Source organism: Littorina saxatilis, linkage group LG12 (assembly GCF_037325665.1).
Source record: "Littorina saxatilis isolate snail1 linkage group LG12, US_GU_Lsax_2.0, whole genome shotgun sequence".
NCBI lineage: Eukaryota > Metazoa > Mollusca > Gastropoda > Littorinimorpha > Littorinidae > Littorina > Littorina saxatilis.
Window position 1 is genome coordinate 63162532 of NC_090256.1, and position 16467 is coordinate 63178998.

Consider the following 16467-nt stretch of genomic DNA (forward strand, 5'->3'; position numbering starts at 1 on the left):
ACCCATCAGGAGGTGGGGTAGTTTTGGTCAGGAGTGAAGAGTACATGCAAAGATGCCAACATGAAACTGCACTGAGCTCTTTATTCTTGTCTGTTGGACGTAAACAACAGAAACCACAGTCGATGAAGGTCCTGAGCGAAAGTGAGTGAAAAACCGGCCACAGTTCTCAGCATCGTGTGTCTGTGTGTAACCTCTTTCATTGACAAGATACTCTTGTTTCCCCTCAGCCTTGACCAGTGAGTCGGTTGCCTAATCTATGAACCCTTCAGTTGTCTTGCTTTGTCAAAAGTTACGACACAGTCAACTGGTTTTGCTCTGAGTGAACAGTGCAGCTGGCCTCAATTAGCTGACACCTCTCTGGCCACAGCCCCCAACAGTACATGGCTGGAGGGAGTGAGAGAGAGAGGAAGTGGGAGGGGGGGGGGGGGTGGAGGGTTAGCTGGCTAAACTCTGTGGGGTGTCCGGTGTCAGTGCATGTCAGCAGGAAGAGCATTGTAGAGAAATAGAGAGGTGTACTCTTCCACAAAATTTCCAAGCATCAGTTGTCACGGCTTGGGGTAGGCATTAGTGAGGGAGAGTGGGAGCTGTGTTATGTACAGTGTATTTTCGACTGAAGAATGAAAAGTCACTGCCATGCCACATGATCGGCATGCAGTCAATAAAGCCAGACAAGAAAAAAATAAATTACATGATTATGACATGCAGCTCTATCTGCTGCTATTTATTCAAACTGGTTTTCAAGCTTAATCTTGCAAAGCATCTGCACACGCTCCTGTGTGCTGTGTTTGTGTGGCTGCTTTCGTATGTCAGCGCATGGTGAGTGTGTTCACTGCCTTGAGGATTTATTTTATCTCTTCTTTTCAACACTTTTCAAACAAATCCTTTTTACAAAACGTTTAAAGAACTATTAGGAGTTTATTGTTATTGTTTAGTAGCCACAAGAAGTGATTAGCATAGACTCAATCCTGTTGTTTGTGTGTCTCTGTGCGAGTCGAGTGTATGGCCCCGGGGAGGGGGTGGTGTGGTCACCCCTCCCGTGACCGGACACCTGCAATGTACGGACAGTTTTGCTAGGGCCCAAGGGTGTCCGTTCATGAGAGGGACTGCTATAGGTGGTGGGTATGTTTTTAATACTTTATTATCCGTTTACCTGAAAATTCTAAATCATGACCCGTTGATCACAAGTCCAGTGCTCTACCGACTGAGCTATCAGGCTCCCTTCTGTGTCTGTGATGGTTGGTGGACATGTGTGTGGCTGTGTGCGTGTGCATGTCTGTACTATTCACAGACTATGGTTTTCACTTTACAAAGATGCATCTTTTTTCCTTTAACAGACTATGTCAGAGGTTGTACAAGCAATGCGCCACACAATGGATGCTGTGCACAACATAACGTACAAACCGTTTCACGTCTTTTCAAACCACGACCCAACCATCAACGCCTTCCTCTTCATCAGCTCTGTGGCAAGGTATTCCAGTTCATGATACATTTTTAGGGGTCTAGGTTTGTTCTTGTTTTTGTTGTTGAGGTGTTAATTTTGTTAAGTTTGTGGGCGGTGACCATGTACCACTCTGTGTTAAGACTTGCAAAAGTCTGAGAAATTAGCCCTTGAAAAGGAGATGACATTCTAAAACAGAGGAACAATTTTACAGGCTTTATTAGAAAAAATCTGTAAAAACATGTCTAAACATAAGGAAGGTGTCATAGAGAAAGATTTTTAGACAATTCTTCTTCTTCTGCGTTCGTGGGCTGAAATTCCCACGTACACTCGTGTTTTTTTGCACGAGTGGAATTTTACGTGTATGACCGTTTTTTTACCCCGCCATTTAGGCAGCCATATGCCGTTTTCGGGGGAATTTTAGACAATTGATTGTGGCTCTACCTCCTGCCCACCCCTTTTGCTATTCTGGTCTAAATACAATCAAACATGTCTAGAATGACCAACCGAGGGACCATCAAAAAGTGATCGTTACAGACAGGCGGTTGCTATGCAAAGGTGAATTATTAGGGGAAAAAACTCATCGGAGATCCTTTTTGTGTGGACATAATAGATAGGTGGTCATCATCAAGACTTGCATGGTCTCCAGGGCACTGTTATATATGTGTTTGTTTGTTTGTTTGTTTGCAAGTGTGCATGAAATGAAAACGTACATGTCAATTTGTGGAGTTTTTCTTTTACTCAGAACCAACCTTGAACTGGAACTGTTGTTCAGAGGAGGTAGCCTGGAAAAACCTTTGCCCCTCACTACTGCAAAAAGACTGTGCCTCTGTAAGTTGCCTTGCTTGTGTGGCAGTTCTCCTAATTCTACAGCTTACTGCATTGTTGTTTCTAAGCTAATTGCCGGCGAGAACTAGTAAAAGTTGTGAAGCGGAACAGAGAGAGATAATTTACCTAAATGTTTCTCTCTGCCCAGCGTTGTAAACTAGTGCATGCAATCGTTGTTAATTTGTGTGATGTTCTTTACCTCGCGTTGTGTTTTCCTATCCCCTAGTGCAATGCAAATCTATTCCTAGACTACTGCTAACTCTTTTCTTTTCCTAAGATTCCGGCTTGACTGGTCAATAACTAATTCTACAGTAACGGAACAAAAACTCAATCAACCTGAACGTCAATCAGACACAAAGGGAGTCCACACTTCGATTGTATCATTCTAATCAACGGTTTATTTTACCACAAGGTCAAGTGACCAGCATAAATATCATACATCAATACAAAATTACATAGCATACAAATCTCAAGTGCCGGCACACGCTTTCATTCAAGTAAAAAGTATTTGTTATGAAAAGGCACCTAATCTCCCACCCCGCGCTCACTAACTACATGGAGGTCTTGCAGCCAGGCGCCTAGCTAGCTACATTTGATCCCATACAGGATATATTTGTTCATTAACTAACTATGATTTGGGTGGATTAGATTCCGAAAAGGATGCTACTTTTTTTTCTGGCTACAAACGGAAGAACAGTTCTTTCCTCACCAGGCTAAGAATTTATTACGATGGCTGTCTAAGACTTCTAAGTACTATTTTATTCGTTGTGAAACCAAGGCCGAAGCCCTATCTCGCCAACGAAAGTTTGACCCCAACTACAAAATGTTTCTCCTATTTATGAACGTACAATGCGATGTCCAAACCCGACTGCAATGGGTTTAACAAGCGCATGCACGTCCTCTAGTTTAAATCCCACCTAACTATCTAAGATTGTCGGACCTAACCGGTCCGATTTGGTTTATTTTCTATCTAGCTACAATGATTTTTCTCCTATCTTTCTTTTGGATCTTTCGGAACCAGACAGTTTGACCAGCCCGAAATGTTGTGGATCGTCCTTTGAAACTAACTGTACTCCTACTCTGCCTATTTAGATGAAAGAGAATCTCAAGATTCTTTACTGCTAACAATCCGCCCTACACTAGTACATTTTTCTGCAAAACCTCAAACCTAAAACCTAAAATCCTCTCCCGACATTCTGTCTCCTAAGTGTTTTATTCCCCCCCTGCATAGCAACACAAAAATACTGTGAGGGTGTCTCGCATTGGCTAAAATGGCTACAACGGCCGACTCTCTTGCAAACTCATCCACAGCAAAAATATAGTCCCTCTTTTTCTCTCGTTTTTTCCCAATTACGATGTCCGCAGACATCGTTTCATTAACCTTTCGACATAATTTTATTTACTAACTTAACAATATTATTCTCTTCTTAAGAACTTTACTCACACGCTAAATTACTATTTCTATCCATTCTGGTCGTCGGACCGTTGACCGGTAGAACACAACTTACGACGGTCACTGGGCCGATCGCGTCTTCTACCGAGCATTGAAGCGGGTTACTAATGACCCGGTAAAACATTTATTATAACTTTTCCTCCTATTTCAAACGTTCAACTAGTCAACTAACAATATAATAACAGGTTTGTTAACTTTTCCTCTTATTTCCAGCATCTAACTTGTCGAGTAAACAAACATGGCGGCCATTGCCAATAACGAAACTACGAAGTCAGTCCTTACTGGAATCCTAACTAACATTATTGCTTCCGCTCCATAATATATCAGGGAAAGCTGGCACTAGCAATAACAATCCAGATTCTACCCTGAATTGTCACTGCTGTTGCAAACTTTATCGTGCTGACGGCAATCCCGTCACACTTGTAAGCAGCTGATTGAATTGTAATGGAATCCCCCGCTGTTGGACTTGAATAGAATTCAACTGTTCAGTGGTCAAATATTCAAGCTCTGTTAAGAACACATGTCTATGGTTGCAATGTGCTTGTGTCCCCACACTAGTCAGCAAACTTGCTTTTTGCATTCAAATTGATACACAATAAACATTCCCTGTACAATGCATGCATGTCCATAGGTTTCTGGTGAATTCATGTATGTGTGTTTTTGTATGATGTATGTGATGTACAATACCAATAGATGTTCGCACATAACTTGAGTTTTGCATTGGCTCTGGAAGAGTTGTGGCCCTTCGAAACTGTAGGGCCAAAAATATGTTGCTGACTAGTCAAGGCAGACATTCATTGCATCACAGTGAATGATAAGCACCAATGTCCATGATAGGCAGTGTCCTCCTAATATGATGCTCATTTCTTTTGAAACTGTGCTCATTGGAGCTCACAATTCACTGTCGCCACGTTAGCTATCCAACACTGATCAGTGACAGTGCATGGCCTTGTGCGTTTGCATCAATGATTTGAAAGGGCGCAATTCTTTCACAGCCAATAAATTCCCCGAAAGTATTATTTCTGGAATTGGTCTGTTCATACCAAGTAAAACATGCCTTCTCTAATTACACCAATAATCAGCCAACCAATCACATGTTCCATAAATCATTGGTTTTTGCTTTGTGGCGTGCAGCACCCTTGCTTGACGTCCTGGGACTGTACACGAAGGTGAACGTTCACTCACCCGTGGTGCACACACGCCTGTGGTCGCACATCAGCGGCGTGCCACTGCGCACAGACTCCACCTCCCTGTTGCTGTACAAGCAGCAGGTGCCCCTCCTGTTGAAGGACCTGGTGGCTCAACTGACACAGCTCATGATGGTGCTGCCTCTATCTATGGAGCTGGGTGAGTTTAGTGATGATGTTCGCCATTTGACAAACCCTAATTGACGATGTTAGAACATATTTTTGATAGATTTGATGGGGTGTGGGAGAGTTGCTTTCCCTTGTTTTCATAGAAACACTGAGACAAGCCTACAATTTCAAGTGTAGCTTGCCTCAGTGTTTTCATGGATAAGAAAGGAAAGACAAGGGAAAGCAACTGACACAGCTCATGATGGTTCTGCCTCTGTCTATGGAGCTGAGGGAGTTTAGTTTGTTTGTTTGTTCGTTCATGGGCTGAAACTCCCACGGCTTTTACGTGTATGACCGTTTTTACCCCGCCATTTAGGCAGCCATACGCCACTTTCGGAGGAAGCATGCTGGGTATTTTCGTGTTTCTATAACCCACCGAACTCTGACATGGATTACAGGATCTTTTTCGTGCGCACTTGGTCTTGTGCTTGCGTGTACACACGGGGGGTGTTCGGACACCGAGGAGAGTCTGCACACAAAGTTGACTCTGAGAAATAAATCTCTCGCCGAACGTGGGGACGAACTCACGCTGATAGCGGCCAACTGGATACAAATCCAGCGCGCTACCGACTGAGCTACATCCCCGCCCAGTGAGTTTAGTGATGATGCTAACGGTTTGACAAACCCTAATAGTCGATGTTCGAAAATAGCTCTGTCAAGTTTGTATAGGCTGTGGAAGAGGTGCTTTCCCTTGTTTCCCAAAAACCACTGAGACAAGCCTACAATGTCATAGGTAGCTTGCCTCAGTGTTTCTGTGGAGAAGCAAGGAAAAACAAGGGAAAGCAGCTTTTTCACAATTTAACTCATAAAATCCTGACAGGTATTTAAGAATTCGTCTATTTTAATTGCATATACTGTGCCGTGTTTCTCCTGTGCATAACCCGCAGCCGGAACTGCTGCAACACCAGTGTATGACAGGCTCTTGGAATAGTTTTGGTATGAAAACTTGTTCACTCATAAGTAGCTAATTTCCAGTAGTTTGAATCTGAAATCACCAGAAAAAAACCATTGACAGCCCCTGTCCATTGAGCTGGATGAGTTAATAATTGTTAGTTAGTGATAACCATGCGAACAACCTAACATTACAGAGATTGTTTCAGGTGGTAAATTTTTAGCTGTTTGAAATATAAAACAAGAGGCGAAGCCTTCAAGGCTCACGTAAGAAATCGACAAACAGTAACACAAACTCAATCACTCCGTCACACACACACACCCACACACACAGTAAGCTTAGGTGATACTGTGCAAGAAAGAGAGACACTAGATCTAGATCTGTCTGTCTGCATGTAGCCTACTTACAGGGACACGACTTCCAAATAGTCTCGGCCCGCTCAAAATAACAATGACCGAGACCACACACACCACGCGAGAGAGAAAGACTACAGGGAGGCATGCCGTCATGATGCATTAAATGACGTCAAACACTTTTGACCGTGACGTAATATTATGCGAGCTTTATCCATAGTCTTGGATAACCACTCACACATAGACTCGGAAATGTTAAAGTTTCTACCACAGACATACACACACGCACACACACACACACACACGCACGCACGCACAGACAGACAAAAGTTAGCATCGCATAGGCTACACTTCGTGAGCCAATCACCACGAACAACATCAACAACACTGGGTGATTAGGTGATTGAGCTTTCTAGTTTTCAAAATGAATTTTGCAGAGATTGCGTTTAGTATACTGGCCTGCTTAGTACTTCATGGCCCTCAATATATACAGGCATGAGACCAAGAGTAGGGCGGGTGGTGGCGAGAGAGGTGAAGGGACGGGGAATGTTTCCGGTGCCGGTCTGTGAGCAGTGCCCGCCAATAGCTCAGGCACCGTCGCGGCAGACGCGCTTTAGTTCAATGCAGGAAAATGCAGCGCGCTATTCTGGCCATCCGGCAAACTGTCCTCCTCATCTCTAAGGCAGACTGAAACCAAGAGGTGTAAGTTACACCCGCCTTCAGGCTCAGGCATTTTTAAACGCTCGACTCAAGACTATATAAGAAGTTGTGTCATCAAAAATGTGAACAGATTGACTACTAATGTTCCAAAAACTAGAAGAAAAAAACAAAACAAAACAAGAAACAAGAAAGGTATGTTTGTGGGATGTTTAATTTTAGACAAAACAAAACATTCACTACTACATCGAGGTAATGGTCTTTGTCTCATCAGAAATAGTGCTTCATCAAGATTTCTTTATCACAAAGATTCATCAGCAACGTCCCGTTGCGATATAACCTTGAACGGTTGAAAACGACGTTAAACACCAAATAAAGAAAGATCAGCAACGTCATTTCGACTGTAAATCTGCTTTTTAATTATATTTTTGCGTGTTTTTTTCTCAATTGTATACATTTCTACATATTGTGCTTCTTGTGCAGATCATTTCCTGTTTGTGGTGCAGAAGCTTTACTGTGTGACCTACATTCAGGCCTTGGCGGTACTCAGTGGCCGTGTAACCAAGGAGGAACGTGAAGCATGGTGCAAGAAGGGGTCTGAGGTACGTCTGCTGTGGAGCAGATTATGTATTTTTTGCATGCTTCTCTTGTGTAAATGTGTGTGCGTATGTGCGCGTGCGCATGTGTGTGTGTATGTGTGTGTGTGTGTTTATCATGCCATCTACCGTGGATATAGACATCTAGGATGCTGGTTTATTGTCAGTGTCTGAATCATTATTAGAAATGTAACTGTTTGAGGGTGTGTGGTTTTTTTTCATTTCAGGCACCAGCCAACTCTCTTGAGAGATGGCTGAGTTTCATCATCTGTCAGCTGAAGTCGTCTCCACTGTTTGAGGAAGTGGACAACAGCAACGTCTTTCTGGCTGTAAGTTTGCTTTTCAATTTATACTTTTCTTTGCATGTTTTTTCATTGTATACATTTTTGAGTCACTTGAGAAAAAGTGACTCTATGTAATCGGTCAGTGTTAGTCTGTCCGGCCGGCCGTCCGGCCGGCCGTAGACACCACCTTAACGTTGGACTTTTCTCGGAAACTATCAAAGCGATCGGGCTCATATTTTGTTTAGTCGTGACCTCCAATGACCTCTACACTTTAACGATGGTTTCGTTGACCTTTGACCTTTTTCAAGGTCACAGGTCAGCGTCAAAGGAAAAATTAGACATTTTATATCTTTTCTCGGAAACTATCAAAGCGATCGGGCTCATATTTTGTTTAGTCGTAACCTCCAATGACCTCTACACTTTAACGATGGTTTCGTTGACCTTTGACCTTTTTCAAGGTCACAGGTCAGCGTCAAAGGAAAAATTAGACATTTTATATCTTTGACAAAGTTCATCGGATGTGATTGAAACTTTGTAGGATTATTCTTTACATCAAAGTATTTACATCTGTAGCCTTTTACGAACGTTATCAGAAAAACAAGGGAATCGGCCCCCGTAGCGCAGTGGTTAGCGCATCGGACTGTGGGCCGGGAGGTCGTGGGTTCGAATCCCATCAGGGTCATGTGGGTTTTTCGGGCTACGGTCGGCTCCTACCCAGAGTGGAAGTGCTATGGTTCCTATGGGAAGGCTGGAATCACACAGCCGAGTGTCATTCACTTAACGAATGCGACTTTGAGGGTGCTCAGGTTCTGTTTACCTGACCAACACCGCAGGTACTGCAGTTCTCGGGCCTGGTTGACACCAGGATATATTATGACAGTAAGCGTAGAGTGCTGCCCTGTCACGTAGTCTCAAACCAAAATTGGAAATCCATAGCATCATCATTATAATCATCCTCATCTCATTAATCATCCAAAAAATTATAAATTGTCCTTGCTCTTGTGGCCCTTCATGCCCGGAGCTCTCATGGTGACCTTGGTCTCAGTGTTCCTGTTCCATCCTTCCCTGAAAAGTACTTCTGCTGTCAGTCTTCAACGTGTGACGTTCTGGGGGGTCGACGGAGGGACGTGGTGGCTGTCTGCTCTCTGGAGGGGACCCTCATTCAGTCTGGCTCCGCGACTTAGCAGTCAATGTCGTTAGTAGGGGGCATAGTAGGTAGTGGGCTGCCTCCGTTAGCTCGGGACAGACCCACTACTGAACACCGTCGAAGTGACTCAGCAGAAGTGCAGTGTCATCTTCCGAGGGTAGCCTACCGCAACGACCCGACATCCCTCCCTGGAGCGTCTGTAAAATCAGCAAGTCTGGCAGCGGAACGAAATTCAGATGTGGATGGAACAGTGAGTGCAGGGACGGGGCGGCGTGAGAGCACACCGGGACAAGGAACAGGTGTAAGGGAGAAAAAAAAAAAATAAATAAATAAAAAAAAATAAAAAAATAAAAAGAAAAACAAGGGAGATAACTAGCCTTTTCTGTTCGGCAACACACAACTTAACGTTGGGCTTTTCTCGGAAACTATAAAAGTGACCGGGCTCAAATTTTATGTGAACGTGACTCATTGTGTTGTGAATAGCAATTTCTTCCTGTCCATCTGATGCCTCATATAATATTCAGAACTGCGAAAGTGACTCGATCGAGCGTTTGCTCTTCTTGTTTTACATATGTGTAAATGTTGATGTGCATGTACTGGGACCTCAACAGCCGTCAAAATGACACTTTTTTTTCATATCGCCAAAAACCTGACTGTCATTTCGGTAGATCTGACAAAGAATTTCTCACAGTGTGTGAAAGGGGACAGCAAGGACTGCCTGAAACTTTGGGAAATGACTGAACCTTTCGTGGCCAGTTTGGCAAATTTGCGGAAGAAATTAAATCCTGGCAACATTCTTGATGTTTAAATTCATTGAATGTTGTTGCTTTCATTTCTTTGCTTTTGGGTAATTGTGCAGCGGGTAAAATTTACAGATTCAGTCACTTTTGTTTGTTTTTTGTTTTATTTAATTCTTTTTTGTTTTGTAAGTCTTCTTCTTCTTCTTCTTCTTTTTCTGCCTTCATGGCCAAGGGCTGAAACTCCCTTGTACATCTGTAATTTATACACGATTGGGTTTTGATGTGTGTGACCGTTTTTGCCCTGCCATTATACAGCCATACTCCATTTTCAGGAGAGTTTTGTAAGTCTGAGCAAGGGACTTTTTTTTCATGGAGACCTTCCTCCATCCATCGGCGTCCAAAGTATGGAAGCTTTTGTAGTCAAATTTTTGATGTAAATCTGTGGCTGCAAAAAGGAGAACTAATACCCAATCTGTGCTACTGCTTGCTTTGTCATTGTGTTTATTTGTTGGCACTAAAGCCTGATTTTAATTGGGCAAAGTTGACTTCACAAAGTCTCAAAAAGCTCTCTGCACGAAACTTTGGCACTGAATTTTGTGTAAAAAGACTTTGCGGTGTCAACTTTAGGGTGGATAAAGGACAGCCTTGACATAGTTTCTGTTTTGTTTTCCCCAGATCTGCCAGAGCGTGTGGTCACCTCAGAGTGTGGAGGCGTGTGTACAGGAGTTCTGTCTCCCCTTCCTGAGAGTGGCAGCACTGCTTCGGCACCACAAGTTTGGCCCACCTCTTCCAGAGGAACAGGTATTGTTGTCATTACCTTTAAATTCAAAAGCAAAGAGACTGCCAACGTTACAAAATTCAAAATAAAAAAACAAGAAAGGTAGGTTGCTGGAACGTTTGTTATTGACAAAACAATACATTCACAAAAATATGCACTTTAACCCCTTCACTGCTACAGTATAACAGCATTTTGGTATTTCTGTGCGCCAGGGAAAAATTTTGCTTTCTTCGGTAGGTTCACTAATCTGTTCACTGTTCGATCATTTATTGAGATATCTCTTAGATCTTTGGCATGTGTTTTGCTTATAACCTTGGCTATTATGTGATAACATGAGCATTGGACTTTGTTTGTGATTGTTATAGTAAAAATTGATGTAATGACCATTTTTGTCAAAAAATTACAGTTTCCGGACTTACACACACGCATTGCAGCACGTAAAACCACACAAAACACTGCTAAAACTGGTGTCAAACATCAGGTACTCACATTACAGCTCATAAAAGTATTCTTCTGTGTGGTAATCCATAAATCACTTCTTGTAGAGCTTCCAGAACACTGTATCGCTTGAAAACAGGTCTACGAGTTGAGGTCCAACTTTAGGCTGCCATTTGAATCCTATAGATCGGTTTAACACTTCTAAGAAAGTTTTCGCCACATGGTACCAACTTGGTACTAACTAAATGGGAAAGAACTGTGTTTAGAACCCCTACAATTAGTTGGACAGTTTTCAAGTGATTACCTCCCATTTAGTTTTCAGAAATATCGCCGATGTAAATGCCACGTACCTAGTACGTTTAACACTTTCGTGACGGGAGGTGACTAAATTAGTAACAGCGCTGACACGCCCACGCACGGGAAGTGACTATTTGAGTAACAGACATACAAGGTACACGACTCGTGATTGCTTCCCGGTTTTTGAAGCTTGCAATAAATTGAGTTGTTTCCCTTGATACACGTGACTTGCTCTTTCGCCAATGTGCAAATTAGAGAAGATTTGAGTGGTTTTTTTGAACAAAAAAAATGAATCGAAGGCGAGCCTTGTCACGGGAGGAGATTCTCCGGATGTTGGATCTTGAGGATCCTGTAGATCATGATTCCGACGTGTTGTTTTCACCTCAAGAAAGCGATAATAGCAGTGATATTGAGGAAGAAACAGTCCTGTTGTTGCTAGTATGAGTCGGCAAACTACACGTGGTAGGGTGGTACTGCATGGATCTTAGAACCGTGTAGTTGCAAGGGGGGCGTGGCAGCACTGATAACAATGGATGGCTGGAGCCTCCTAATCCTTTTGGAAATGTTCATAGGTGTACAGTTGGGACTTTGTTGTGAAAATGTGACTTATATTCAATATGGATTACCTAGACAGTTTTGTTTCATTTGAGTCAGGATGCTGTGAGTGAATGCGGGATTTGCTTGTTTTTTTCTTTGTACTGTCTCCTTATTTCTGTGTAGAATTTTAACAATATTTCAGCTAATTCATAGGTTTTACACCTTGTAAGTTGTTTGGTTATAACATTATAATACTTTCTGTTAAAAAATAACTTTTAAAAAGGCAGTGGAAAAGAAAACACACACAAAAAAACGTTAAAAAACACAAATTATCCCCCTTTCACCCCCCCTTTGCTAAAACAAATCGCGTGACAAACTTATAAATAGCATGACTGAACTGGGCATCCATTTTTTAATTAGTACACAAAATTTGGTGGTGATTGGACTTAATTCAAGCTTGCTAGACAGATTTCTTTACAGTTACTGTTTTTTGGGAAGTTTCTTGGTGGCAAGCTTGGGCAGGCAGGACGTTAACGCCGTGGCAATGCTAGTCACAATAGTGATATGGGCGTATGACAAACCGAAAATGACCACGTACCTATTACGAGCTGGGCAGTGAAGGGGTTAAAGACCGTTGGGTATCAAAGCAAAACCTGTATTTACCTGAAACTTACAGAGTGTCCTTGATGTATGAATGAATACACCACACACACACACCCACACATATTGTTTATTTGTTGTTTTTCTTCTTCTTTTGTTGTTGTTTATTGAGCGGTTTGTTGCCTGCTACATGTAAAAGCAAGATACCCAGGATATCAGCTGACGTCCTCAAGGCAGCAAAAGGGTTAGAGATACCTTCGTTCCTGTGTAAGCCGTCTTGCAAATCACCATAGATTGAATCCACATGTAGGTGCTTTGAAGCTGCTTGATTTCACAAGACATATTTCATTTCACTGTGGTATGGTGTATACTGTATAGTCGTGGATAATTTTCTTCATTTTTTCATGACATATTACCTTTGCTGCAGTGATTTGTTTCAATTCAGGTTGTTGTTGTTTTACATTTTATGATATGCATTTGTTCATTCACCATGTTCATATTTGCATTACTGACAGAAAGTTCTAATTAAATATTTTGTATCTTTTTGTTCCCAAGGGCGTATCTGAGTTTGAAGTGCTTGTGGCGTACCTGGACATGCTGCCCTTTGACCCCAGTGGTTGGTCAAGGTCAGAGGTCACAGGGTCAACATGTCTACAATGGGCTGTGAGTGATCCAACAGTGCTTGTCAAAGCCTGGTGCCAAGACATCAACAATTTTGCCAAGACAAAAGCTGCAGTCTGCAAAGTGAGTCTTGTTTTGCTAAGAAAGTGGTGGTATTTTCAGTGTGTGTGTGTGCCAGTTTGTGTGGTGTATGCATATCTGTCTATCTGGCTGCCTGGTGTTCTAACTGTTTGTAAGGAATGTGCGAATGCCTAAGTTTTATGCTGTCTGTTCTTTAAAACAAAGAAAAACCTTCAGGAAAACACACTGCAAACTTTTCAACATCAAAAACGAAAAAATAATAAAGTGTACTTTAATCTTTATGGAACTTTTATTCAAGACAAAGCAAAGGATATAAATTCATTATGTTTGTTGACTTTTTTTGAAAGCCTGATACCAAAATCAAAAATATCAATCAGGTATCTTGCCTCTGTGGCATGTTGCACTGATAAGGCTCCCATGTGCATTAAATTACATATCTTACCCAACTCACATATAGCAATTAACTCTAGTTCAGTGCTGGTAACGCTGTACGCATCCCCTTGGTAACAAGGGAAGCCCCTCTAAAAAAAGAGTGACCAATACCCATAAGGCCATATTAATACATACTTCCGACTTCCGTATGCGCGCGCATACGCCGCCATATGCATCATTCCATACTCAGCGAGCAGTGGGACTGGTCGTGTTTTTGTACGCTCTGGCTGTGTTCAGCCATCTGTCACTTCGTCTACGGACTTGGTCACTTACCTCTTGGTATCTTCTTGCTTGTCTTATCGTCTCTTCATGTTGAGGTGAGATCTTTCTGTTTTTTGCTTGTGTTTGTGGGCGTTTTGACCTTAAATTGAACTTGTGAAAATTTCTTGTTTACAAAATTTTTCGTGAGTTGTTTTTGGTCATGGCGGTTAACGCCAAGAAGCGGCAGTTGTCTAAATGAGTAACTGCTGGTTCTCCGCCGATAAAGTAAACACCTGGGAAAGCAAAGGCTTCCGGACAGGCTTGTGTTTCGGTTCATGTACTGTCTTTGCAAAAGATATCGATGTTTTGGTCGTCATGCCTCCTTCTCCGTTTTTGACGGCTAACCTTTAGACAAGGTTTCTCCTGTGGATAAGCCCTCTTAGGCTTCCTTAGTTTATGTGTTTCTCGGTCGTGCGTCTGCGGACGTGGCGACATTGTTGCTCTCTTTAAGTTCACAGGTTTCTTCCTTGGCGGGGGAGATCGCTTCCACGCGGGCGGAGATGCGTTCGCTTCCGGTGTGACGGGGGTTTCGTCTCTTGCCAACGTTCGCCTGCGCCGTTTGCTACTGTGTCTCAGGCTGATGTTCATGCGGAATGGGATGATGGGACCACGCCTTCGCTTGTGGCCTGTGTTCCGGTTCCCGGTGGTTCACACCAGTTTAAAGGTATGTTTTCTACCCAAGTACCCGGGTTCTCCGGGGAAAGGGTAGAGCGTCTCCAAGAGAAAGTAACTCCGGGCTCTGGCTTTGTGGGTGAAAGTTCCGAAGCTGAGGCTGGCTCTGACTGCATTGGCAGCAGGTCGGTGGCGGTTAGGAACCTTGGAGAGCGAACGGAAGATTTGCGCAACCAACCGCTTCTTTAGATTGTGGTACGGGTGTGCGTCTTTCGCTTCCGCCCGGGGGGCAGGAAGAGAACAGTATAGCTGGCTCTTTGTTTGACTATGGGAGTCAAGCAGGGGGTCAGCTTCTGGATGGCACGGGAGTGCCTGACGGCTGTTCAGAAGACGGTGCTTCCGCGGAGGTGGTTGCACTGAATTCAAATTGCCGTTTAGGCTGTCAAGTGCAGTGGCACTGGTGGCTTAAGCGGCTTCAAGGTACAATAGGATCTTCTGGTGCATGTTTAGGCATCCGGTTGGTTCTGATTTTTGCCAATCCATGGCCGATTTTGCTAACGCTTTTTCGGCTGTGGCTTCCGGTTACAGGATGGTATAGCCTTCTGCCGTTAACACTGTGGTGTTGGTAGTTGGCGCTCATCAGTCTTCGGCTTTCGGTTCCGTTGTTGCGGTTCCTCTGCTGTTACTCAGGCTGAATCCACTTCCTTTTCCAGGCTTTCAGCTGGTATGAGGCAGGTGGATGGAATATCCTTTCGGAGTTCCGGCTTTTGGGAAATTTGTTCCGAACCTTTCCCTTTTGGCAAGTGTTGCTTTTTCGGGATTGGTTCCGGTTCTCATCCTTTTGTAGATGGTTGGAATACCACTGTACAGGTTGATGAGGATTTGGAAGACTAAGCTTCTGGGGCAGATGGAGACGCTTTTTCGTTGACTTTCAGCGAAGCTGCCATCTTTGTTTACATGGATGGCAGAGGTTACTACGCGCTTTTTCCCTGTAGGGTTAGCGGTAGCATTGTCATCTGCCTTTTCTCCTCCATCTTTTTTGGCGTGTCTTGCTCCTTCTTAGGATCAATTTGCGAACTCAATCGATGCTTTTCCCCCATCTCTGCCTTTGTTGGCATCTCAGGGGGAAGCTCATACTTCAGCTTTGCCGCGTTTTGCGCGTTTTCAGCTGACCTGAGCCTTTTTTTAGGGAATCTTAGAACGTTATGTTCTTGGATTCTCTGTTGGGGTCGTTTGGGCTTGTGAAATTTGTTTTTTCACAATTGAGGCTCCTTTGTTACCACTTCCTTTGTGGGCAACGCTCGGCTTAGCTCCTGCGGTGGCGGGGCTTTAGCTTGCGTCATCTGCTCAAGCAGCGCGTCACGCGCTGATCGCTTTCCGTAGGCTTCGGTTTACTCCAAGCTTAAGAACGTAGTTTATTCGTTTGCTTTTTCTACGGAACCGCCACCGGGTTCCCCGGAATTGGCGAACATCCGTCTGGATGTTAATAGCAAGGAGTGACTGTCTCTCTGTCAGAGCAAGGATCTCCTGGCTATGTTTCATTATGGCCGCACTCCTTTACTTTTACCGCTTTTTAACAAGTCTTGTTTCTGCGCTCTCTCGTGCGCGGTTACGTCCTATCTGGATATTCTTGTGTTCCGTCAGGACGCGGATACGAAGGATGTAGCTTTGCTTTTAGCCTGGGTCTCTTTCAAAAAGGTTTGTTCTTTTGGCGAGACTTTAATCTCTTCTTTTCTTGAAGGTTCCTCTTTGTGGGTTCGCTTCTATGCACAGGGATTCTTCTCTATCTTAAAAGCTCACTGCAGAAGGAAAGCGCACGGCAGGCCTTGGCTTTTTATTGTTTTCAAATAAAGGCTTCGGGCTCGCCGTTCTCGACTTTATCTTTTGTCTCCTTACCCTCGCGTTCGTGGCAGGGTTCTGTGTCTAATAGCCACCTTTCTTCCCCCTGAGGCAAGTTAGCGGTGGGTGTTGGTAGGCACACAAAAGCACGCTTTCTTTCACACTTGTGGCAGTTATGTCAACTGGAAGTTAGTTCTCGGCATCACTCTTCTTTCGCCTTTGTGTTTA

General features: G+C 43.5%; 1 protein-coding gene across 1 annotated transcript in view; it reads left to right on the forward strand.

Annotated features, from left to right (window-relative positions):
- LOC138982517 (E3 ubiquitin-protein ligase UBR3-like) overlaps positions 1-16467 on the forward strand; it is a 65326-nt gene that overhangs the window by 36904 nt on the left and 11955 nt on the right. Inside the window, exons 29-35 of the mRNA XM_070355818.1 lie at positions 1335-1468; positions 2184-2269; positions 4854-5066; positions 7460-7578; positions 7800-7901; positions 10419-10544; positions 12949-13137. Of these exons, the coding sequence (XP_070211919.1) occupies positions 1335-1468; positions 2184-2269; positions 4854-5066; positions 7460-7578; positions 7800-7901; positions 10419-10544; positions 12949-13137 (969 nt within the window). The remainder of the gene's footprint in view (positions 1-1334; positions 1469-2183; positions 2270-4853; positions 5067-7459; positions 7579-7799; positions 7902-10418; positions 10545-12948; positions 13138-16467) is intronic.